Source organism: Syzygium oleosum, unplaced genomic scaffold (assembly GCF_021117445.2).
Source record: "Syzygium oleosum isolate NSW1041296 unplaced genomic scaffold, Sole_v2.1 Sole_v2.23, whole genome shotgun sequence".
Classification (NCBI taxonomy): Eukaryota; Viridiplantae; Streptophyta; class Magnoliopsida; order Myrtales; family Myrtaceae; genus Syzygium; species Syzygium oleosum.
The window spans coordinates 411,831-437,409 of record NW_026607507.1 but is presented as its reverse complement, the minus strand read 5'-3'; the positions used below and the strand labels follow the sequence as shown (position 1 = coordinate 437,409).

The 25,579-nt window shown below is 38.9% G+C and overlaps 2 protein-coding genes across 2 annotated transcripts; one reads left to right on the top strand and one right to left on the bottom strand.

The window, feature by feature from the left end:
* Positions 1-5,979: 5,979 nt before the first annotated feature.
* Positions 5,980-9,298, top strand: LOC130140987 (protein STRICTOSIDINE SYNTHASE-LIKE 2-like). Its single transcript, XM_056321516.1, has 3 exons — positions 5,980-6,277; positions 8,083-8,349; positions 8,534-9,298. Exons 1-3 carry the CDS (start codon positions 6,009-6,011, stop codon positions 9,108-9,110), a joined length of 1,113 nt encoding a protein of 370 aa, XP_056177491.1. The 5' UTR covers positions 5,980-6,008; the 3' UTR covers positions 9,111-9,298.
* Positions 9,299-14,475: 5,177 nt separating this feature from the next.
* LOC115674654 (protein STRICTOSIDINE SYNTHASE-LIKE 10) lies at positions 14,476-17,490 on the bottom strand. Its single transcript, XM_030597113.2, has 3 exons — positions 17,047-17,490; positions 15,610-15,873; positions 14,476-15,271 (listed from the first exon to the last, which is right to left on the bottom strand). Exons 1-3 carry the CDS (start codon positions 17,334-17,336, stop codon positions 14,701-14,703), a joined length of 1,125 nt encoding a protein of 374 aa, XP_030452973.2. The 5' UTR covers positions 17,337-17,490; the 3' UTR covers positions 14,476-14,700.
* Between the last annotated feature and the right edge of the window lie 8,089 nt (positions 17,491-25,579).

The window sequence follows — 25,579 nt, the reverse complement described above, 5'->3', positions numbered from 1 at the left end:
GAGGCGGGTGAGGCCGACCTTGCCGTCAACTGGCAAGGTTGACCCTCGCCAGCAACCAGCGAGGCAGACCTCGCCAAGCTCAAACTCGCCTGCAACGGCGAGGTCGAACCTCGCCAAGGGCGGGCGAGGCCGACCTCGCCAGTTGCCAGCGAGGACAAGCCTCGCCGTCGCTGGTGAGGTTGGCCTCCCCATCAATCGGCGGGGTTGACCTCGGTTCGGCGACCGACCAGAGGTTGAAGATGAAGATGAAAAAAAAAGGGAAAAAGAAAAGGAAAGAAAAAATAAAAGAAAAGAAAAATAAAAAAATAATAAAAAAATTAGAAAAATAAAAATAAAAATATTAAAATTTGCCACGTTAGCGTTAGCCGGTTGGCCGCCCTACGTCCACGTCAGCGCCGCCTGACCAAAATTGGCCGGATGAACTGAATTGACACAAATGCAAAAGGTTTAAGACTGAATTGGCACAAAAAAAAGGTTTATGACTGAATTGACACAATTACAATAAGTTTAGGACTGTTTTTGTAATTTTCGTGTTAAAAATTAGGGGTGCCGACGGCTCGGTTTGGGTCGATTTTTCATTTATACCCGATCTGAACATTAAGTTTTTGTGTTTCCGTGATCCGTCCTGAAACTCAAACCACACAAATCCGACCCGAACCCGATACAGTTCCGAGAGAGTTATAGTGTTTCGGTTTGGTTTTTGGGTTTATGACCCAAACTGTTACAATAATCATTTCTTAACTTTCCGGCCGAACCGTAACAAGACCCTACCCTAAATTATCTGAAATATTTTTTGTTCTGGGTGGTTTTCGTTTTTTTACACCCCTCATTACAATTGCATTTTCCTCCATTTCTGCCATCCCACTTACTGGTTGATTATATATATAAACATACATGCAAACCTCCCTAAAAAATTGGGTGATAGCCATATTTGTAATCAACCAAGCAAAGGCATTGTGAGAGATTTCTTCCGACGACGAGAAATGGAGGAAAACAAGACCCCTTATAATCTTGCATATAGAGTTTATATGTGAAAATTAAACCATTCAGCATGTAAAATGTGAGGTGAACCTTGAGGAGGATCACAATGCTTCAATAATCATTAGATGGGAGTTCCCCAAATCCATCAAAACAAACTCCATAAGTTGAAATCGAATAAACTCGTCGTAACAAATGGCACAAAATTCTTTAATACACTAAAAAAACTGGCCAAAATTGGCCGGATGAACTGAATTGACACAAATGCAAAAGGTTTAAGACTGAATTGGCACAAAAAAAAGGTTTATGACTGAATTGGCACAATTACAATAAGTTTAGGACTGTTTTGATAATTTTCATGTTAAAAATTAGGGGTGCCGACGGCTCGGTTTGGGTCGATTTTTCATTTATACCCGATCTGAACATTAAGTTTTTGTGTTTCCGTGACCCGTCCTGAAACTCAAACCACACAAATCCGACCCGAACCCGATACAGTTCCGAGAGAGTTATAGGTAGGGCATGATTAGAGGTGTCAAAATGGGTCTTAAACTCATATATAGATCACTTTAATTTTAAAGAGTCAATCTTAAATGGGTTTTAAATTTTAAAGCTTAAAGATAAATGGGTCTAAATGGGTTGAGTTTGGAACCCATGTCCAACCCACCCACTAGACCCATCCACACACTCTCTCCCTCTTTATAAAGATGTTTAAAAAAAATCGAAATTTAATTATTTTTATCTTTTTCTTTTATTTTTTATTTTTTCTTTTTTCTTTTCTCTTCTTTCTTTTTCTTTTTTTTTTTTATTCCGGCCGGTGGTCGGCCACGGCGACCGACCACCGGGGCGGGACGACCTCGCCGGAGGCCGGCGAAGCTCGAGCTCGCCGGCCTCCCGGCAAAGCTCGAGCCTCGCCGATCTGGCGAGCCTCGAGCCTCGCCTGGATTACGGCGACCTCGAGGCTCGCCGATCCGGCGAGGCTCCGGCCTCGGCCCGACTGTGGCGAGGCTCCGGCCTCGCCGTCTGGCGAGACTCGAGCTCGCCGGCCTCGGGCGAGATCTACCTCGCTGGATCTAGCGAGGTGGAGCCTCGGCCGAGGCCGGCGAAGCTCGAGCTCGCCAGCCTCGGGCGAGCTCGAGTCTCGCCAGATCGGCGAGGCTGGAGCCTCATCTGAGGCCGGCGAGGCCTCGGCCTCGCCAGATCAGCGAGAACGAGCTTCGCCGGCCTCCGGCAAGCTCGTCCTCGCCTGGCCGGCGACCGGCGATCTGCCAAAAATAAAGGAAAAAGAAAAAAATTAAATTAAAAATAAAAATAATTAAAAATTAAAAATTCGATTTAAAAAATAAAAAAAATATTAATTTTTTTTTATTTTCTTAGATAATGACTTTATGGAAAATATTTTCTAGAAATGTCTCATTTTTCGTAAAACAAACAGAACCTCAATTTTAAAAAAAATTATAAAAAATTTTCACTAGCTTTGTATTGCATAAAATGTTTTAGCAGTATAATTTAAAAAAAAATCATAAGAAACAAGTATTCCTAGATTAGGTTAAATATAAAAGTGTTTTAGCAATATGGGTCGGGTCGGGTATGAGTTGGGTATGGGTCGGGTCGGGTATGGGTCGAGATATTTACACTACGAATAAATGGGTCATAAACGGGTTAATGGGTCAATTTGGGTCGGACCATTTATGACCCGACCCAAACCCGACCCGACCCACCCGTTTAACAGGTCTAGGCATGATAACCATTCTGGTTCTGTCCAAAACTGGTTTTCTGTTCCAGAAATAGCTTTGGACCAGAAACCCGTTTGGTAACGCAATTCCATTTTTCTATTTTTGGAACAACTTTTTGTTCCAAAACCGATTCTGAACTAGAAATCAGAACAAAAAAAAAGTAGGTTTTTTATTTCTAGACCAAAAATGAGAATCATTTCCGAGAGAACTCTTTCTTCAAAACACTTGTTCATCTGGAAGTCACGATCTTTGAGGTGGGAAAAAAAAGCAAAAAATAAAAAATTTCAAAACTTCACAGAATGGTTTAGAATCTATGGCTACCCACTTTGAGCGAAATTTAAATTTTTTTAGGTGCCGAAAAAAATCAAAAAATCAAAAATTTCAAAATTTCATAAAATGGCTTAGAATACCTATGGCCACCCACTTTGAGCGAAATTTAATTTTTTTTAGGTGCCGAAAAAAATTAAAAATTTCAAAACTTCACAAAATGACTCAGAATACATGTGACCATCCACTTTGAGCGAAATTTAAATTTTTTTAGCTGCCGAAAAAAATAAAAAAATAAAAAATTTCAAAACTTCACAGAATGGCTTAAAATACTTGTGGCCACCCACTTTGAGCGAAATTTAATTTTTTTAGATGCAAAAAAAATAAAAATAAGCAAAAAAGATAAAATTTCAAAACTTCACAGAATGGCTTAAAATACCTGTGGCCACCCACTTTGAGCGAAATTTTATTTTTTTAGGTGCCTTAAAAAAATAAAAAAAAGCAAAAAATCAAAAATTTTAAAACTTCACAGAATGGCTTAGAATACATGTGGCCATCCACTTTGAGCGAAATTTTAATTTTTTTAGGTGCCGAAAAATATAAAAAATAAAAAATTTCAAAACTTCACAGAATTGCTTAGAATATCTGTGGCCACCCACTTTGAGCGAAATTTAATTTTTTTAGGTGCCGGAAAAAAATAAAAATAAGCAAAAAAGAAAAAATTTCAAAACTTCACAGAATGGCTTAGAATACCTGTGGCCACCAACTTTGAATGAAATTTTATTTTTTTTAGGTGCCGAAAAAAAGAAAATACAGCAAAAAATTAAAAATTTCAAAACTTCACAGAATGGCTTAGAATACATGTGGCCATCCACTTTGAGTGAAATTTAATTTTCTTTAGGTGCCGAAAAAAAATTAAAAAATAAAAAAAAATCAAAAATACCATTTGGGCACCTAAAAAAAATTAAATTTCACTCAAAGTGGGTGGCTAGAGGCATTCTAAGTCATTTTGTGAAATTTTAAAATTTTTGATTTTTTTATGTTTTTATTTTTTTTTTCGGCACCTAAAAAAATTTAAATTTCACTCAAAGTGGGTGGCCACAGATATTCTAAGTCATTCTGTGAAGTTTTGAAATTTTTTATTTTTTGCTTTTTTTTTCACCTCAAAAAATTAAAATTTCACTCAAAGTGGGTGGCCACAGGTATTCTAAACTATTCTGTGAAGTTTTGAAATTTTTGAGTTTTTGAATTTTTTTGGGCACCTTAAAAAATTTAAATTTCACTTAAAGTGGGTGGCCACATGTATTCTAAACTATTCTGTGAAGTTTTGAAATTTTTGATTTTTTTTGGGGACCTAAAAAAATTTAAATTTCACTAAAAGTGGGTGGCCACGGGTATTTTAAGCCATTCTATGAAGTTTTGAAATTTTTGATTTTTTTTGAAAAAATTCAACAAATTTCCTATTTTCCCGAAATCTGAATTTTTCTAACAAATTTCCTTTTGATGACTAATCATAAACCTTTTTACAATTTGCTAATTTAGTCATTCCTATCATTTTTTGTCAGAAATCGCTGACGTGCCGATCTAGTTATGCCGGCAGTTTTACGTAGCACGGTTGCCGACATATATCTTCTAACAATATTCATTGGGCATTGCTATTTTCACTCCTTATATGACTAAATCCACCCAATTTACACAAAAAAAAACAAAATAGCCCTCGATCATTCAATTACAAAGTGATGGCCCCATCACTTCTTCCTTTTTCTCTCTATTTTTCTATTTCTATTTAGGATCTAGTTGCCATAATTAAGTATTTCACATGTTTTGTTTTTTTAGTGTATTAAAGAATTTTAGTGCATTCCTAGATATTCCTATAGCGTTTTATATGCTCCGTGTAAAAGTATCTCACCAATAGTAAGGAAAATAAACAAATTCTTTGATATAGATAAAAACTTAAAAGTCTCTTTTTCATCATGGATTTTATAATAACTTATCTATTCTCTGTTTTTCTTATTTTAAAAGCTCACTTTCTTGGTGAATTTTTTATTTTTAATTTCATTAGCCGAAAATATGTATCAAGTCTCTTTACTAACTACATTAAAGAATTTGTCTATTTTCCTTTCTACGGGCGAGATATTTTTTACGAAAAGCATGTAAGATGTTACATAAATATCTAGGATACACTTAAAATATCATGCACGGGAAGACATCATGATATATTTTCATAAACATTCTATTAATTTTTGTTAATCCAAAATAATGAGATTTTATTGGCATTTTGAAAAAACCCATTTCATGCAATGTTTTGATTTATTAGATTTCATCTTTAAAGTTTCTCGTTGGAGAATGTAATTGTGATTTTATTTTGGAAAATCTTTAAAGAATTTTTTTTCTTCATTTGATCATCCAATTATATACACACACAAATACGGGATTGGATAGTGATATGCACAGCAAAAGTGAAAATTTATAAGAAAATGATTGTGCTAAAAAATTGTTTATGTTAAATTATTTCTAGATTCTACTTGATAATTTATCCATAAATTTGAATGACAATGTAGAAAAGAACTAGGATTCTTAAAAATTTCTGTTTTCAACAAAACTAATTTTTATGGAAGTAAAGTCCAACAATTACAAAATATAGTGCCTATTAATATACATTTGGAATTGAATCCAACAATTAAATCCTAGATAGAAACAGAAAACTAGAAAAAAAAGGAAAGTAATTAAATAAATTTGGGACCGCTACTTTAAATTGCAATTGAACGATTGACGGCGATTTTGTCGATTTGATAAAAGTTAGGTAGATTTAGTTATACAGAGAAGGGAAATAGTGCCTCCCTATTAATTTCGCCCCCACACTATCTCTCTTTATTATAGAGTGAACCCACATCATCCTTTGATCTAATGTTCGACGTCTGATTCTTATAAAGGTCGTTCCTTTCCCAAACACCACGTACCATTGTGTCGTTCGTCGCTCGCCATCTTTCAGAGTGGTGAGAAGACATCCGAGGAGACCATATACGGGCCATGGATATGAAGCACAAGCTCTCCTTCTTCTTAGCGGCGGCCGCCGTCATCGTCTCCGTCCTCTTCGCCATCGCCCCGATAGCCCCCGAAGTCGGGGCCGTCGATGGCCTTGAGCTGGTTCCGATGGACGGCGGCGCGATCGGGCCGGAGAGCTTCGCGTTTGATCCGCGAGGGGAGGGCCCGTATACCGGCGTGTCGGACGGGCGGATCGTGAAGTGGGCAGCGGGGGAGCGCCGCTGGGTCGATTTCGCTTTCGCTTCTCCGAGCAGGTACGCGCGATCCATGTTAAACCGTGAGCTCGTCTGCATGTTTTTGGCTTAGGGTTGATTAGCTTGTGCGCCGCCGGCGACCTCCGGTAGATGTTCTGGTGAACAGTGACACGATGAGAGAGAGAGAGAGAGGGGGTGGGATGCGGTCGTCGTTGACGATTCCATCGAGGTTGGCGCACGTCGCACGAAAAGGTGTAGCTAATTAATAATTATCGTGAATTATTTTCTCTTCACACACAAAGCCAAAAATATGAATTGAGTAATTCATTTTCCATTAAATAAAATTTTGACCTAATTTATTGTTTTCTCCTTTGGGCCAGCAGCTTGTGATCCCGCCGCTTTCGCATTTGGCATTACTAACCCATTTCGGTAATCCTAGGAAGCGAGGGATTGGCATGCTAAGGAAGAAAGTTTGACAAGATCATAGTTCTGAAGTTCAAAACACTAAGGGCTGTTTGGCAAGTTACCAAATAATAAAAATTTATGTTTTTTTGTTCCCAGTTTGAGAACAGAAATTTGTTTGTTAAATTTTTTGTTCCCAAACATAAATTTGCAAAAAATTATTCTCAGAATCAGTTTTGGAACAGAATTAAAAAGCAAAAAAAAAAAGTAGTTTCCTGATTCTAAGAATAATTTTTCCATTTCTGATTCTTCTTAATTTTCTTCTTCCTTCTTGATTTGTTCTTCTTCCTTCTTGGTTTGTTCTTCTTCTTCTTCCTGGCTTGCCGCCGGCCATCGGCCACCGGCGATCGGTCACAGGTCAGGGCTGGTGAGGGCGTTGCGGCCACGACGGCGAGGCCTCACCCAGCCATGGCGAGGCTCAACCTTGCCGTTGCGACCCATCTCCCTCGATTGGGTCGCGACGATGAGGGCCGCGATGCCCTCGCCGGCCCTTGCCTGTGGCTGGTCGCCGGCGCCGGCGACCAGCCATGGCCAAGCAAGGGAAGGGAAATAAAGAAAAAAAAAAGAAATATTAAAAAATTCAAAATATTATTAAAAAATTATTAATAAAAAGAAATTTTGTGTAGTTACCAAACGCATTTATGTTTTTTTTCTATTTCAAGATAGAAATTTTTTGGAGTTACTAAATGCCTTCAAATGTTTAGAAATTATTTTCGGGCACGGAATAAAAAAGAATCATTTCTAAGCATAATCAGTTCTCTGGCACATAATCGTTGTCATGCACACTCTACGTGCATCACGAGTCGTATTTTCCTTCATTCGTGTAGTTTATGGTAATTGGAAAAATCAGCTAAGCTTGTCCACACGCCACTTCGCCCCCTAATTAATCCTAGATAATAATAGAAAATTTGTACGCGGGACAGATTGATTGATTGTACATTCTTTATATAATTACCCCGAGGGTAGTTTAAATAACAAGTTTGAGAGTCGGCACTTTGGTTATTAGGCATTTCGGAATTGGCGTGTTGGTCTATGTGAGTGAGTTCCTTTCTTTGTTTGATCGTCGGATGTTAGAAACGAAAACCTAACAAGCAACTACGTTTGACTCGTCTTTATTGTGTTTGGTGAGATTAGAACAAAGGGTATTGTTAAATCGTCCTTAGCCGGCAAGGGGAAATTAACTAATCTAATCAGCTAAAACCTTGAAGTTTGAGTGTAGTTCTTCACACGTAGATATTAAAGTTAATCTCTTCACAGCAAGCCGTTTAACATCTTGATCTCCCGTCATCTGACATACAACCTCTCATCGATTCAGTCCCCTTAGAAGAGTACGATCCAGGAACGGAGGATCACATTCGATTTCATTGCTAATCAAGTGTCTCGGTTTCTTCTTATATTTACAGAGACGTGTGCGAGAAGCGCCACGAGCATCAAGAGATGGAACACGTTTGTGGACGTCCGATGGGGCTAGGGTTCGACCCGAGAACGAACCGTCTCTACATTGCCGATGCTTACATGGGCTTGCTTGTCGTCAGCCCTGGCGGCGGGTTGGCCACGGCGGTCGCTACGCAGGCCGATGGTGTTTCTTTTCGGTTCACCAACAGCTTGGACATTGATCCACTCAGTGGAGCTGTGTACTTCACCGATAGCAGCTCGCAGTACGAACGAAGGTACGTGTACACTATATAACATCGTTTGCCTTTCTCATGCATGAACATACTGCATGTACGTAATGGACCGTACGTGACGCGCACTGTACGGTGAAAAGAAAATATGTATTGTGGGAGAGAAAGTATATACATGTTCTTCAGGTGAAATGCATTTCATGGAGATGCCATCAACATAACAATGCAGGAACTATATTCCTCTAGTACTGAGCGGGGATCGAACGGGAAGGCTAATGAAGTACGACCCGGAAAGCAATCAAGTGACGACAATCCTGAACAATCTCTCGCTCCCCAACGGAGTGGCCCTAGCTGAAAACGGCGACTTCGTCCTAGTGGCCGAGACAGTCCCCTGCAAAATCCTCAGGTACTGGCTCAAACCATCCCAGAAAGCAGGGAAGGTCGAGATTTTCGCCCAGCTCCCCGGTTTTCCTGAAAACATCAAGAGGAGCCCCAGAGGGGGCTACTGGGTGGGCATCTTTTCGAAAAGGAACAAGATCTTCGAGTGGGTTTTATCGTCTTCCTGGATGGGGAAGTTCTTGCTCGGGCTACCGATCGACGTGATGAAGATCCACGGGCTGTACACGAGCTGGAGAGGGAGAGGCATGGGAGTGAGGTTGAGCGAGGAGGGTGAGGTGGTGGAGATCTTGGAGGAGAGAGTGGGGAATCAATGGAGGTCGATCAGTGAAGTTCAGGAACGAGATGGAGGGTTTTGGATCGGGTCCGTGAATATGCCGTTTGCAGGCTTTTACAAGGCCAAAAATTGATAAACGAGAAGGGGTGAAAGATAAAAAAAGTTTGTGGAATGTAATAAGGATTTTTTTTATTTGTTTTTTTGTTAGAATGAGCAAGGGATTTGATAGGTGGCACGATTAATTCCAACATTTTATAGCTTCTTTTTTTCTGATCCTCAGCAGGGAAGCAATAAATACTGACAGCCCATTTAATTTTGGAAGATGTGGGCTCATGATTGGAGAAAAATAATCAGAAATGGTGATTTCCCATAACTTTGTATTTAGCATTCAAATTTTTAATTAAGGTGATCTTGATATATTTGCCTTATTATTGTTCAATCAAAATTTCTAGCTAGTTTATATGTTTACATGTTTTAACTTCTAGCTAGGTTGTTTGAAATACAAACCGGTGCTCATACGCACACATTGTGTTATTTTTGTACGACGAAAAGCTCAAGTGATTTTATCAATAAAATGGATGGAGTGAGCCATTATAGTGCAGTCTAACGCAATGCGCGATTTGAGGCAACTTCAAAAAAAATGAGACAGATATTATTTTTCCTGTTCTAAAAGTTTAAACTGTAGGAAGAAGACATTATTTATTATTTAAATATTTTAGTACTAAGCGTGAAAATATTTAATTGGGAAGGTAAATGGGGCATGAAAAGATTCGAACTCAGGACCTCCAGCTCTGATATTATGTGAAATTTTGTGGGACCACTATCAATTATTTAAAAAGCAAATGAATGCGTGATTTATTATTTAAATATTTTAACAGAAAGGATTTGCTGTTATGCGTTTTTCTACGTATCAATGTGCCTTAAGTGCGCATTTTTGAACTATGTGTTATGACAATTTATGTAACGGTTATGATGAAATAGAGGAATTCAAGTTGCGATGGGCGCGATGAAAGATCGATCCTCCGACCGCACAATTGCCGGGCCCTCATCGGAGAAGCAGTCGTTGTAACTATGTTCACTTTGGATTTTGGCCGGCGGCGGAGGAAGAGAAGAAAAAAAAAGAAAAGGAAAAGGAAAAAAAAAAAGAAGGAAAAACAGAAAGAAAATAATAAAAATAAATAAAAAGTTACTGTTCCGATGCCAGAACAGTAACATTTTTCCCGCCAGGCCGGTATTTTGGCCGGCCGGCGACCCAGGTCCTTATTTGAGACTTTTTGGGCACTTCGGGTCCTTATTTGAGACTGATTGGGCACTTCATGCCCTTATTTGACACTATGTTCACTTTGGATCCTCTTTTGAGAATTTGACCCCACTTGGGGTCCTTAATTGAAATTTTCCCCTAGTTTTTTTTTGGTCGAATTTGCCTAGTGATGTAGGTCCTATTTTTATCTTGGTAATTTTGAAAACCCAGGGGTAAAAATCCATTGAAAAAGATTTACCCCCCGCCCTCCCCCTCCTCTTTTTGTGAATTCTTTTTTCTCGGAGATGAAAAAGGGGGGCCTTTTTTTTTATAGTAATTGTATTGTTATGATGCCTTATTGCGATTGAGGATCCAGATTTCTAACTCGAGATGGTACGGGAGAGTTAAATGGCGAAACAAAAGTTTTCGGATAAGACTCGAGATTTCAACCTCACGTGCATAGGATAAATATCGGAGCATACAGATTCAAGTTCCCCGCCTCGAGAGGATGCGTGGATGGTGTGATTCGAACCCCATGTCATTGAACTGGGAATGCAAGCGCGCCTATTGCTCAATTAAACTCACATGGCAAAACACGAGTGTCCTAATCTCGATTAGAACGATGAAGATGAGATGAAGTGGACGTTAACAAGGAAAGCAAAAAAGTCATGGCACAATTATGGGCTTGTGGATACGAACAAAGGGGCTTTGTGTTTAGTTTTTTTTTTTTTTGGTCTGAGGCTTTGTGTTTAGTTGGATCAGCAGAAATTAGAAGTAATTGGGCCTAGAGTAACCATGGGCTTGTCCGGCGATTCGAAGTTTGGGCTCAATGGGACTTCTTATGGGCCTTAAATGCATGCATAGGGACGAACCTAGGAAGTAAAGATGACACGCTGACGCATCTCAACTAGACAGAGATGAACGTGATATCCCGAGTTAATTTTCGCGTATCGAACTAAGGCGGGCAATATTTATGTCTAGATTAGGAGATTCGCGATGAATTACTTCTTCGTGACCCTGGTCCCCCCAGGGATTGCGCCGAATAGGAACCAAGCATGAAACCTAGTGTTTCACGAGGCGCGAGATTCCAGTCGTTCTATCGAGATGGTTAGAGAGCTTGCTTTTCAACACGCCATCTAGTTTTTGTGCCATTTGTTACTATGAGTTTATTCGATTTGGACTTATGGAGTTTGTTTTGATGGATTTGGGGAACTCCCATCTAATGATTATTGAAGCATTGTGATCCTCCTCAAGGGTCACCTCACATTTTACATGCTGAATGGCTTAATTTTCACATATAAACTCTATATGCAAGATTATAAGGGGTCTTGTTTTCCTCCATTTCTCGTCGTCAGAAGAAATCTCTCACAATGCCTTTGCTTGGTTGATTACAAATATGGCTATCACCCAATTTTTTAGGTAGGTTTGCATGTATGTTTATATATATAATCAACCAGTAAGTGGGATGGCAGAAATGGAGGAAAATGCAATTGTAATGAGGGGTGTAAAAAAACGAAAACCACCCAGAACAAAAAAAAATTCAGATAATTTAGGGTAGGGTCTTGTTACGGTTCGGCCGGAAAGTTAAGAAATGATTATTGTAACAGTTTGGGTCATAAACCCAAAAACCAAACCGAAACACTATGAGTGCGCATGATAACCATTCTGTTCCAGAATGAGTTCCTGAAACAGAAATAGGTTTTTCTATTTCTGGTTCCAGGATGAGTTTCTGAGAAAAGAAACCCGTTTGATAACGACAAAAAATTTCTATTTCTGGATCAGAAACGCGTTTGATAACAGTACAAAATTTCTATTTCCTAAAACAAAAACCCGTTTGATAAACAACACAAAATTCTATTTCCAGGAACAAAAATCCATTTTTTTAGAAATGGAATAAAAATAATTAGAAAATCCAAAAAATTCCTAAAAATCTCAAAAAAATTCAAAAAATCCAAAAAAATTGAAAATTTCTAGAAAAATTCAACACAATTTCCAAAAAATAAAAAAATTCAGATTTCGGGAAAATAGGAAATTTGTTGAATTTTTTCAAAAAAATATCAAAAAATCAAAAATTTCAAAACTTCATAAAATAACTTAAAATACCTATGGCCACCCACTTTTAGTGAAATTTAAATTTTTTTAGGTGCCCAAAAAAAATAAAAAATTTCAAAACTTCATAGAATAGTTTAGAATACATGTGGCCACCCACTTTGAGTGAAATTTAAATTTTTTAAGGTGCCCAAAAAAATTCAAAAACTCAAAAATTTCAAAACTTCACAGAATGGGCTTAGAATACCTGTGGCCACCCACTTTGAGTGAAATTTTAATTTTTGAAGGTGAAAAAAAAGCAAAAAATCATAAATTTCAAAACTTCACAGAATGACTTAGAATATCTGTGGCCATCCACTTTGAGCGAAATTTAAATTTTTTTAGGTGCCGAAAAAAAAAATAAAAACGTAAAAAATCAAAAATTTCAAAACTTCACAGAATGACTTAGAATGCCTCTAGCCACCCACTTTGAGCGAAATTTAATTTTTTTTAGGTGCCCAAATGGTATTTTTTATTTTTTAATTTTTTTTTTTTTTGGCACCTAAAGAAAATTAAATTTCACTCAAAGTGGATGGCCACATGTATTCTAAGCCATTCTGTGAAGTTTTGAAATTTTTGATTTTTTTTTTTTTTCGACACCTAAAAAAAATAAAATTTCGATCAAAGTGGCTGGCCATAGGTATTTTAAGCCATTCTGTCAAGTTTTGAAATTTTTTCTTTTTTGCTTATTTTTATTTTTTTTCGGCACCTAAAAAAAATTAAATTTCGCTCAAAGTGGGTGGCCACAGGTATTCTAAGCAATTCTGTGAAGTTTTGACATTATTTATTTTTTTTTATTTTTTTCGGCATCTAAAAAATTTTAAATTTCGCTCAAAGTGGATGGCCGCAGGTATTCTAAGCCATTTTGTGAAGTTTTGAAATTTTTGATTTTTTACTTTTTTTTTCAGAACCTAAAAAAAATAAAATTTCGCTCAAAGTGGGTGGCCACATGTATTTTAAGCCATTTTGTGAAGTTTTGAAATTTTTGCTTTTTTTGCTTATTTTTATTTTTTTTGGCATCTAAAAAAAATTAAATTTCGCTCAAAGTGGGTGGCCACAGGTATTATAAGCCATTCTGTGAAGCTTTGAAATTTTTTATTTTTTTCGGCACCTAAAAAAATTTAAATTTCGCTCAAAGTGGATGACCACAGGTATTTTAAGCCATTCTGTTAAGTTTTGAAATTTTTTATTTTTTTATTTTTTTCGGCACCTAAAAAAATTTAAATTTCGCTCAAAGTGGATGACCACAGGTATTTTAAGCCATTCTGTTAAGTTTTGAAATTTTTTATTTTTTGCTTTTTTAAATTTTTTTCGGCACCTAAAAAAATTAAATTTCGGTCAAATTGGGTGGCCACAGGTATTCTAAAACATTCTGTGAAGTTTTTAAATTTTAGATTTTTTTATTATTTTTTATTTTTTTGGCATCTAAAAAATTAAATTTATTTCAAAGTGGGTGGCGTAGGTATTCTAAGCCATTTTGTGAAATTTTTTATTTTTTTTTTTTTCGGCACCTAAAAAATTTAAATTTCGCTTCAAAGTGGGTAGCCACAGATTCTAAACCATTCTGTGAAGTTTTGAAATTTTTTATTTTTTGCTTTTTTTTCCCACCTCAAAGATCGTGACTTCCAGATGAACATGTGTTTTGAAGAAAGAGTTCTCTCAGAAATGATTCTCTTTTTTTGTATAGAAATAGAAAACCTACTTTTTTTTTTGTTCTGATTTCTGGTTCAGAATCGGTTCTGGAACAAAAAATTGTCCCAGAAATAGAAAAATGATATTGCGTTACCAAACGGGTTTCTGTTCCAAAACTGTTTCGGAGAACAGAAAATTAGTTATGGACAGAATCAGAACGGTCATCATGCGCTGTCTTGGTGGTCACCAAGTTCATGAAAGTGGCTTGATGTGTGAGACCCACCAAACCTATCCACTCACAGAAGTTGCTGTGCGTTTTATAGGGCGAATCTACTCAATGAATCGTTCACGTAGGTCGGCATCCATAGCCAGCTACTTATGAGCTACCCATTGCTTTGATGATGTCTCAAAAGTCTTTATTGGCAGACCTGGGGGAGGCTAAAGATCACTAAGCTGGCTATGGATGCCGACCTACGTGAACGATTCATTGAGTAGCCTCCCTAAGAATCGATTCCACGTTCTTCAGTACAACCATTGCAAATTTAACTAGGAGTTCGATTTATTAAACTATTACAGACAATGCGACAAACCGACTTCGACAAGGGTAAATCAATAGAGAAGGAGAAACAAACGAATACCCTCTCTGTTTCTCGGCTGCATCGACAACGAAATGCAGTACAATCAGATTATGCGCACGGAAGACAGCTTCAGATGGATGAGATCATGACACCCATCAATTTCACAACTCAAGAGAATACGTAGCTCAATTCAAATCATAAATGCCGATATAAGGCCTCATCACCGACCCGATCCACAACTTATTATCCCTCTCTTCAACTTCACTGATGAACTGCAAGGACTTCCCCTCCGTGTCTTCCACTACTTCCAGAATTTCTCCCTCCTTGCCCAGCTTGACAGCGATGGCATCAGCTTTCCCTCCCACAAACAACGAGTGCAGCTGTTGGAAGCTGATCGGCAGCCTTAGAGCGAAATTCCCAATGAGAGGATTGGAAAGAAGGAACCTCCCGATCGGTCCTTTCTTGGCATGCAAGCCGACCCAGAACTCGCCTCTGGAGTTCCTCCTGACATTGTCTGGGTAACCGGGCAACTCAGCAAAGACGTCAAACTTTCCTGCATTAGGGCCCTTAAGCCAAAGCCTCAAGATTCGGCAAGTAGCAGTTTCCGCCACCAGCAGAAACAAACCCTCTTCGCTCAACGCTACTCCATTGGCAAAAGCAATTCCTCGCAAAAGGACTTTTAGTTCCTTGCTCGACTTATCATATTTCATCAACCGGCCAGATTTGTCTCCACTTAGACATGAATTCATGAATTGCCTGGAAACATAAATTATCAGCAATAGCAGCTTCTTGTAGGCATCAATAGACATCACTGAGAACTAATTACAGTATTGTTTGCTCAGTCATTATAAGAAAAAGAAGTTGGGTGCTGCAGTGGAGGTGTGAGCCTGTGACTACACAAAATCAGTTAACTGGAGACACTGATATGAATAACTTCCATATAACAATTGGTTACCTCGTTACCACGTCCTAACCATGTGAAGATCAATAAAGATAGTTATCATGTAGAGCTATCCCACATTATTATGAATACAAGACCCATCAATATCCAGACATCTTTCTCTTAGTATTGATGCTGTCTGTGTCTTACTTACCTTCTGTGGAAAGTTGTGCTCGAGTCTGTGAAGTAAATCACGTCTTCACTCTCATCGATATCCATATCATTGGTGAACCGAAAGGGTTCGCCTTCAGCTTCATTAGCCACTAGAGTGGCCAAACCACCATCTGGACCCACCACCATAAGCCCGAAGTATGCATCCGCAATATAGAGATCTCCAGTTTTCTTATCAAACCGGAGTCCTAGAGGCCTCCCACAAACATGCTCCAACTCCGGTGCAAATGGGCGAATGCATTCATCCCTAGTAGCACAAGGCCAAGTTGGTGACATTGCGGGCAAAATAAGCAAAAGGAAGCACAATATTACAGGAAATTTAATGAACTAGTGCTGACACTGAAATTGGTTTTTGTTCTGTAGCCCCGACAACTTCTCGAATTCGGAATGTTAGCACTCATGTGCTCTGTCCCTATGTTATGAATTTGTACCAAAGTGAATGAAAATGAAACTTTCTAGAGACAGTTAGCAGCAGCAACAGAACTTCCAATGTTGGGGGTCTCAAATTCAATGCGAGTTACCATGAAACCCAAAAGGAACAAGTACTCAACAAGTCAGATTTCGATGATGGCTAATCTGGTTGGCCCATTTACGCATCATCCTTGTGAGGGCCATGCTAATCTTCTCCATCATTCCAAAACGATCAATCTCTCCGGAGAGACTAATCTGATAGCAACTTGATCAAAAACTCTATTCAAACTAGAAAAAGGTCATCAGTCCAATCCAACAAATGCCTTATTAGCTGCATTTGTTACTTGGATTGAAAGAGATACACACCAAAGCTGAAAAGCACACACGGGGTTAATTTGATGTGATGGACTGAATCACTTACCGCGCAAAAATGACAGAAATCTGCATACTTTCTTTTAGAGTTCACCATAAGTGACGCATGATTTGCAAAATGTGATTAATCTAGTTTTCGCATTTGCAGTAAACAAACCACAAAATCGTCAACCAGGCTTTGGACGACATTTATGCGCACAATCAAGAGTCCGGTCTTTTCCGCTCGGTCTGATTAAGCATTTGCGATACGGCATAGAATCTCACCTCAAATAACAAAAAAAAAACAAAGAACGAGTAACTAACATGGATATTGCCCTAAATTTATCTCACATTTCTCGCCAACAGCAGCAAGTGATGCTTAGCATATACTAAGATTGCTCCACAAATTAGTATACTAAGCGGCGTGGCCCACTGCATTTGTACAAATTGGTCATGTTCTCTGCTATGTTATGTTACTCAAATATATGAAATTTGGTGAATCAAGATAACGCCAACATACTGCACGCCAGCAACGGAAGTAAACCAGGACGATCGAACATGTCAACAATGAAGAGCAAAAATCACTATTTCATTATAGAAAATAAGGCGAAAGAAAAACCAAGTCGAGCACGAGCAGACCAGCGGCTCAACGTCGTACCTCTGAGAGGAAGTGAAAGCGAAGTCGACCCACCCGCGCTCGTCCCCCTCCCACTTCAGGACCCGGCCGTCGGCGACGCCGGTGTACGGGCCCCCGCCGCTCGGGTCGAAGGCGAGGCTCTCGGGCCCGAAAGCCCCGGTGACCGGCACCACCCTGGAAGCGTGGAGGCGGTCTTGGGCTCCCGGGACGGGAGGCGGATGGAGGAGGTGATGGGTCGTCGGCGGGTTCAGAGCCAGGACGACGGCCGCGATTGCTAGCGCCGTTGCGGCTGCTCCGAGCTTCGAAGCCATGGCGGTGATCGAGAACAGTGCTGCTGTCGCTGCAAGTGAGAGGCTGGGGGAAGGAAGTGAAGCGAGTCAAAACGGAAGTACAGTCAAACAGACGGGTCTTCTTCCCAGAAAGGAAGGAAGGAAGGACTGGTCCTGCTAGATTGCATCCGATTTACCTAACTTCCATTATCGAATAATTTATGGATCGTCGAACGATGACCTAACTTCCATTGTTAATATAATTCATTGATCAAAATTTGTTGAGAAAATTCATTCGATTTGAAAAGTGAATCAATCGTCATTTAATATTTTTAATAGTGCTCCGGAAACATTTGTCAACCTTATTTTTTGGGTGGTTTAGAAGATGAAGCTGCAATTTTAAACTTAACAAAAATTAAAATTGGACCAATATCCCTGTTTTGTAGCTCATCAATAAAAGGTGTTGGAGAAGATTTTCTCAGGTAAGAGAGGGTGGAAAACACGATCCTTTTATTACAATTGTGTAGGTGGAGTCTGTACGTGAAAACTTGGCCATTTAGCACGTAAAATGCGGGGATGATGTTTGAGGACGAGGATCACAAAAGCTTCATCAACCAAATGGATGGGAGTTGGCCAAAATCCATCAAACAAACTTCATGAGTTAGAAATCGAATGCATGTAAATAAGATGGCATGGTGGAACGCAAAATCTCTAAATCCCCTTAAAAGAGCAACCGTAATTTTTGCACTTCATAAGATGCGAGGTCTCGTGTTCGGGTGCCAACTCGGCGCAACCGCTCGGGAGCCGGGGCAATAAGGAAATAATTCATCGCGAATCTCCTAATCCGGACATAAATATTGCCTGCCCTAGACAGGATCAACTTTTATAAATTCAGTCCGGCATTCGAAAATTAACTCGGGATATAACCTTTATCTCTGTCTAGTGGAGATGCATCAGCGATGCTACTACCTTTGCTTCCTTTGTTCTTGTCTTCGGATGCATTTTTGGGCCCATGAGAAGTCACAATGAGCCCAAAAAACCTGGCCCACCAGCCAAGCCCATGGTCGCTAGAGGCCCACTTACGAAGCCCGTATCAAAAGCCCAAGATAAGCCAATGTCTCTTTACATTCCTGATTTACATTCAGTTCAATCTCATCTTGATCGTTCGATCGAGATTAGGACATTCGTTTTTTTCCTCTAGTGAGCTCGATCAAGCGAGACGCTCGATTCGCGAATCATGCCATTCATGCATCCTCTCAATGCGGAGAGTGTGAATCTGTATGCTCGGATAATTACTCAGTACACACAAGATCGGAAGCTCGAGTCTTATCCTGAAAACATTCGTTTCACCATTCGACTCTCCCGTACCATCTCAAGTTAGAGATCGGGATCTTCGATCTCGACAAGGAATTACAGCAATATAACAATAGTGAAATTTTAGTGATTATTATAATCTGTGGAATTATAGGGAGAAGACAGCTTCAAATGCACTCCAAATCAAAATTCTTATTAGTCTCATATTTGTCCACATCCATATTTGTCAAATTTCCCTTTTTATTTTTAAATGGCGGTGGACTTTCAACCCACAATGCCCGGCGAGAATCGTGACTCGGAAACTCAACAGCAGAAAAAGATGTCCCCTTGCTTCTGAACAACCAAATCTTTCTGGGAATAAGAGATTTATTGGAAACAATACTGGTAGATCGCTTCAGGATTGTATCGTCGGACATCAGGGACCGGAGCCCGGGAACTGACCGAGATTTTGTGTATTATTTACCCGGCCATCCGTCGGTGACCTGGTCAATTGTTTCGGGGTTCATCCCCGGTCTTGGGGGACCAGGGACAGGCTTCGAAGGACCGGAGCGTGGGAAACTGGCGAATCGGGCACGAGGGCCGAATACTCAGGCTCAACCACTAGGGTCCTGAACCTAATCTTGAGGGTCCGTATGAGCTCGACCTTGGGGAATTAGGCCCGAGCCCTAGGGTCCGGCGGTATTTTCGGAAAATTATTTTTGATCTGATTTTTAGAGGGAAAGTCATTTTCTCAAATTTACGTATAGGCTTTTCATCAACTGTACAAAATTCCTAGGTGATCTAAGCATAGAAAGATGGGGAGAGTATTTTCTAACTATAAATTTTCCACGAAACAATTGTACCCTCGGTACATTTCATTCTAGAGCCAAGTATAGTGAAAATTGAACAATAGAAGGATCGGTGCATTGTCTTGTCGCACAAATTTCGCTAACCAAACTCTAATGTAATAACGAGAGGGAACAAATAAACCCCATTTGCTACTACCCTATGTATTGCAAATAAATAAAAAAACACATTATGTTCTTCATGTGATTAACATTCTAAACCTAGCTTAGTCGCTGTAATTTAATTTAACCGTGCCTAACAGCTGCCTTTCCTATGTAGTTTTCACCTCCCTTTTCTTACCTAGTATCGTGAGAAGTTAGTGCCTCATCTAATCTGTGAAGCAAAGCCAATCACACGCCACAAACATACAATCACACTTTTTGGATCCTAAGAAAATAAAAGCATATGGTCGATTCATGCATTTCAATTACCAATGCTCATCACATCACTATGCCACGAGTTTGTATACGATACTTTTCTTTTCTTTTCTTCTATCTAGGGGCATGAGCGCATAAGCCCGGTAATCTGGACACCTATGAAACACCCTACAGATCCCATGAACCAATTAAGTATAGGCATTTGGTCTGTGCGGATGGCCCGGACTCAAAGCAGTTGGTACACAAATAATTGAATTTTCAATTCTCGAGCTAAAAAATCTCCTTACGCCCCAATCAACCGTGCCAACTCTGGGAGTCTACTCGTTTCCTACCATAACACTAAAATGGATTATGTCAATGAGTACTCCGGGATATTTGTTAAGCAACCAATCAAGGAAACTTTATACTTTTCAATGCACCGATCGTTGTTGCTTCATGCACCGTCGATGTATCAAAAATCGAATTTATTCCAAATAAAGTGTATTTAACAAGTGTACGTGCAAAGATTAATTATTGGCTCGATCCTAAGGCAAATAATTATTGCCACTCCACTAAAGTGAAATCGTCAATCAATTGGTACTGCCGATTAATTAATTCCTTTGAATGGATCACCTTTCTCTAATCCCACGAAGTGCACTTTTTTGGGGGCCTTTTTTCCTTGCCAGTAATAGTAAGTCTGGCTTGGTTGGCCCAAGAAAATAGCATTAGTGGCTCCAGAAAGTTTCCAACAATGGCAAGTTGGATTGGGGCTCTTGCATTTGTTATTATTATCCCTACTTTTGGGTTGTACAAAGCCACTTTTCCTTTTCTGCCGCCAAAAAAGCGCATCTTTCCATTTGGTGGTCACCTGTCGAAAGTGCAAGTTTATCCATCCACCACCATTTTGCTTTTCGAATAACTTAATAAGACCAACTTGTGGTATTTTTCCATCCTAATTCCAAACTTTTTTTCTTTTAATGGAGTGATTAGGAGTAAAAGTGAGCATGGTTCCAGGGTAGAACTTGGAACCTGAGAACATGACCGGTGGAAACATGTAGGTTTTAGGTTCCAAGGTATACAGAGTAATTTTCAAGTTCCAAAATTGAAGAACTTATTTGGATGGGTAGATTTCAAGTTCTAGGTAGGTGGAACTTATAGCCTTAAGCAAGTTTTTTGCATTTTTTCTTTGTCTATGCCTTTACTTGATCCTGCGATATTCCATGGTATTAAATGATGAATGTATAATCTTGAACCACTAGCATGAGCTTTCATTTTATGACCTTTGTTAGAGTTTCATATTCTTTGTGTCTATAAATATAAATTGTGGTCAGTGGATCTTAGCAGCAAGTGGTGATCATTAAAGGTGACGATTCACTGTAATTGTTCAATTAATAATACAGGTGAAATATGGATACACCTTGAAATTGACCCTGCAACCTGTCCAAGATATGTATAGTAAGTTCCAGGTTCCAAAAAATGATAAATATGTTTTCATGGGTAGGTTTCAGGTTCCAGGTGGAATCTGTACGAAACCTGGAACCGCTTACCCCTAATTAGGAGGGACTTGAACCGAATTTCTCGTATCAAATTAAGTGAACCTCTTAGATCTAGATCGGGAGAACGAGTTTAAATCGAGGGGTCAGGAAAAAAATACAACAAATGCCCGTAGAATTTCCTCGCGAAAAATGAATTTTTCAGGAACTCTACAAAGCCCCCAAATTCTAGGCTCCCCCAGGTCAGCCCATGAAGCCCTTAAGACATACACCAATATCATCAGAACAATCCTCAGAAAGACGAGCAAACATCGGTATCTTTTTTGTCAGATGATTTCGAGATCGCCATGGGAGCTCCAGCTTGAATGTGATCCCATATTTTAATAAGATCCTGGGACTAGGGTTTCGTCCGAAATGATTGTTCCATGATTCATCACACGCACCAGCTAACTCCATAGCCCCTCAAATAAATAAAAAACTGTACTAAGAAGAAGTGATCAGCAGAGAGGGCAGAGACAAAGGTGATCCGCTGGCTTAATAATGCACAGCATCAAAACCAGATCTCACTAGACAAGCAGCGTATCTCCCTAAAAGGCTAAAATAATGGCGGAATGGCGGGCGGTTAAGCGTATTCAGCCACCCGCTGATGGTCCTAATGACTTTACAAGACTATCCTGAGCTCCTTCTGGGATCGGTTGCACCTGCTCTTGTGAGCATTCAAGATAGGCTTCTTCTGTTCTTATTTTGTTCAACAACAGCAAAATGAAAAAAATAAAGAAAAATCAATTTTTGGGTTTTTGATTTTGGGCAAGATGGTATCTGTGGGCAAGTCGAAGGAGTAATGATATACGAAAAAGATAATTCTTCTGTTGACCTGAAAAATATTTTAGTTGCTTAAGCATTGGTTCTCCACGGATAACTTTGTTATGCTTGTGAAATTTCTTCAATATCATAACAAGGTCAAAGCCTCCTTGCTTATCCTTCTACTTCCACCTAACGATTTAGTAACTAGGGGTACTGAGCCGGCAAGCCAATTTCCAAGCATTCTGCTAAGCACAGGCCGACCTAGCAAGAGCCGAAGCTCCCTTCTTGTCACTCTAGGCTACTCAACATGCCTATTCGGCGGTCGCCAGCCGAAGCTGACATGAACTCTACCTTTTCCATTCAAGGAATCCCTAAGTTCCCTCCCTATCTTTATCTTCTCGAGAGAGATGGAACACGGAAAGGACTTACGGGAGATCCCTCCACCATACCGGGGAGTTTCTTCCCCTGTCTCCCCTTTAGCCTTTTTAAGCACCTGAGTTCCTTCTCGGATTGGTTGTACCTGTTGTTTTGAACATTTAAGATAGTCTTATCTTATTCTTATTTTGTGGAAAAAAATCAATTTTTTGGTTTTTTGATTTTGCGCATGATTGTATGTGTGGGCAAGTCAAAAGGAATAATAATATACAAAAAAGATAATTCTTCTATTGACTCGAAAAAATAGTTTAGTGGCTTAGGCATTGGTTCTCCACGGGTTACTTCGTTATACTTAAGAAATATCTTTCAATATCATAACATGGTCAACGCCTCATTGCTTATCCTTCTACTTACTTCCACCTAACAATTTAGAGTATGTATGTTCCTAGTGATTTTCCCCCCCTTGTATTTCGGCATTTTATGTTCTTATCCTTCTACCGAATCTTTTTTAGCTCGTTTGAAATTATGGGAAGTATTTTCCAAGTATGTTCGAGGCTAAAAATAACCTTTTAGCTGTGGCAATGGTGGCGGGAAAGAATTTTTCGGCTCAGAAGGAGTTAAATTTCCAATAAATAAGTCGTAGATTATATTGCAAAATTCCTAATTAAGTAATGTCGTTGCGCATAAATCATTGATAGAAATTATCATAAAAGTTTTAAATCTATTACACTTGTGCCAATTCAGTCCAAAACCTTTCAAATGTAACAATTGAACCGTTAACCTATTCTTTGAAAAAAAAATTGTCAATTGAATTCATTCGGCCAATTTTAGGTGGAAATCGCTGATATTGACAATTTTTATAATATATTTTTTTCTTTTTTCTTTTCTTTTTCTTTCTTTCTTTTCCTTTTTTATCTTCCAAGCTTGGCGAGTATCGCTAACCAACCCTTGCTGGCTGTGAAGCCCTCGCCAATTACGAGCGAGTGCCCAGACCTGACGAGGGCAGCGAAACCCTCGCCTAGTGGACGGCAAGGGTCTATCGGTCCTCGCTAGACTTGGTACAAAAAAGGGAAGAAAGAACAAAAATTACAAAAATTGTCTACATTAGCGTCGGCTGTCGTACGTGACACTATCGACATTCACGTCAATAATTTTCTGCTAAGTATTGGTCTGGTAGACTTAATTGACAAGATGTGAAAATGTTTAGGGCTCAATTGGTACGGTTGTACTAAAAAAAATTGATACAATTAAAAGATTTGACACTGAATTGGTATAGATGTAATAAATTTATGATTTTTTTTTTGGGTATTTTCCTATCACAGGCTATTCTCAAGATCATCGAACTTTGATCTCGACGTTTCATATGCTTGTCAGGCTCGTATCCATTTACCTCACCATGAAAATGACGTGTCAATTTCCCCAAAAAATAGTTTTTTGGGTCGAGAAAAAAAGTCCGCGGATACGTGTCATACCTTGATTAATTAGATTCTAATAATATGTTTAATTTAAACAATTTGTAGTTGATTTGACCACGCACCCGATTGAGCCATTGACACATCGCAGGAAAATATGGACTTTTAGGTCCGCGACTTGATTCACGTGTTGAACTTTGAAATCGTCACTGTCGTTGACATTAGGACAATTGACTATCGATCTGAAAGTCAAGCAATGAAATTAACAAATTAAATCAGATACTATTGTGACTTTTACGTACATTACATGACTAACATAAAGGTCATCCACTATTATTAAGCAATAATAATAAATTATCGTTTCGGACTAAGATATAACTAAGATATATAATTTGTTCAATATTTGTAATTAGGTGAATGGGTTAATCTCGGATGGTGCTGGTTCTAAGCTAGATTAAACTTAAATCCTCAAATAAAAAAACCCAAAAGATGCAACGAGTCGCATTGTGAGAACAAATAAGCCAACAGGAATTGGAGTTGGAAATGAACTGGGATATAAACCGATAAAATATTTCGCATCACTTGTCTATGGAATTTATATATTCTTTATACACGTATGGTCTTTTTTTATAACAAATTGGACTTGCTAATATGGTATCGGAGTCACGTTCTGTCTTAATTTGTTTTGTAGGACATGCGTTGTATTAATTTAAACTTTTGGGTTGGGGCTTTCGAGGACAGTAAATATGATGATCCAAGCTACAGGCAAGGTGTTGCATAATTTTCTCGAGAAAAGAAAAAGTTGATGCACGATTTTATCTTGATGCTGGAAATAAATACCATATGCTAGTGAAAAGGCGACCCTCCAATCTCTATCGAGGTTGGTCCAAACATCGTTTATTGTTTTGGCTCTTTGTCCAAACGTCTGTTTCCTCCTCCTTTTTTTTCTTACCTTTATTTTTTGGTCGCTAGTTTGTTTTTTTCTTACTTTTGGCGGCATCAAAGGAATGGGTGGTCAAAATTTGTTACCTTTGTCTTTGTCTTTTTTTCTATATTTATCGGGTGCCTAAACATAGTGTCGCTTGAAAAAAGCTCTAGATGTGGTCCGGGCACAGGTGAATAGTTGTTATCGGTGCGCAAGGTTCCCGGGTGGGTAGGGTATTACTCCATCCCGGAATCTCCACTGTTCGTACCGATTCCAAGTCCTAAAGGATCACGATACCACTTTGAAATCCGTCGGATCCACATGATTCAAGATATCATGTATGTATTACTTGGTCTTTTTTTGGAAAATAAAAATTTTCATTGATCGAAAAATTTGTAGCGATTAAGGTGCCGACGCGTTGAATATTCAACACCAAAACACAACTGAATTACGGAAATATGTACACGTTCACGTCACATAATGACATGATCATGCTACGATTAAACATCCAAAGTAGAAAAGATAGAGATAATTCAGCTTCGATCCATCATTTAACTTAATTATGAGCTTACACAAAACCCACCACACTCTACCAAGAGGTCGAACTAATTTTGCGTTATTAAATGTGAAAATTTTCATTCGAAAAAGATAAAGTCATAAATAATTAAATCAGGTGAGTTTGGTAATATAAATCACAATCTTTGACCATTGTAATTTGGGTTAATACTACAAAAAATCTCAAACTGGTATGCTCGCGCTACATCTACCCGAAACTAATTTT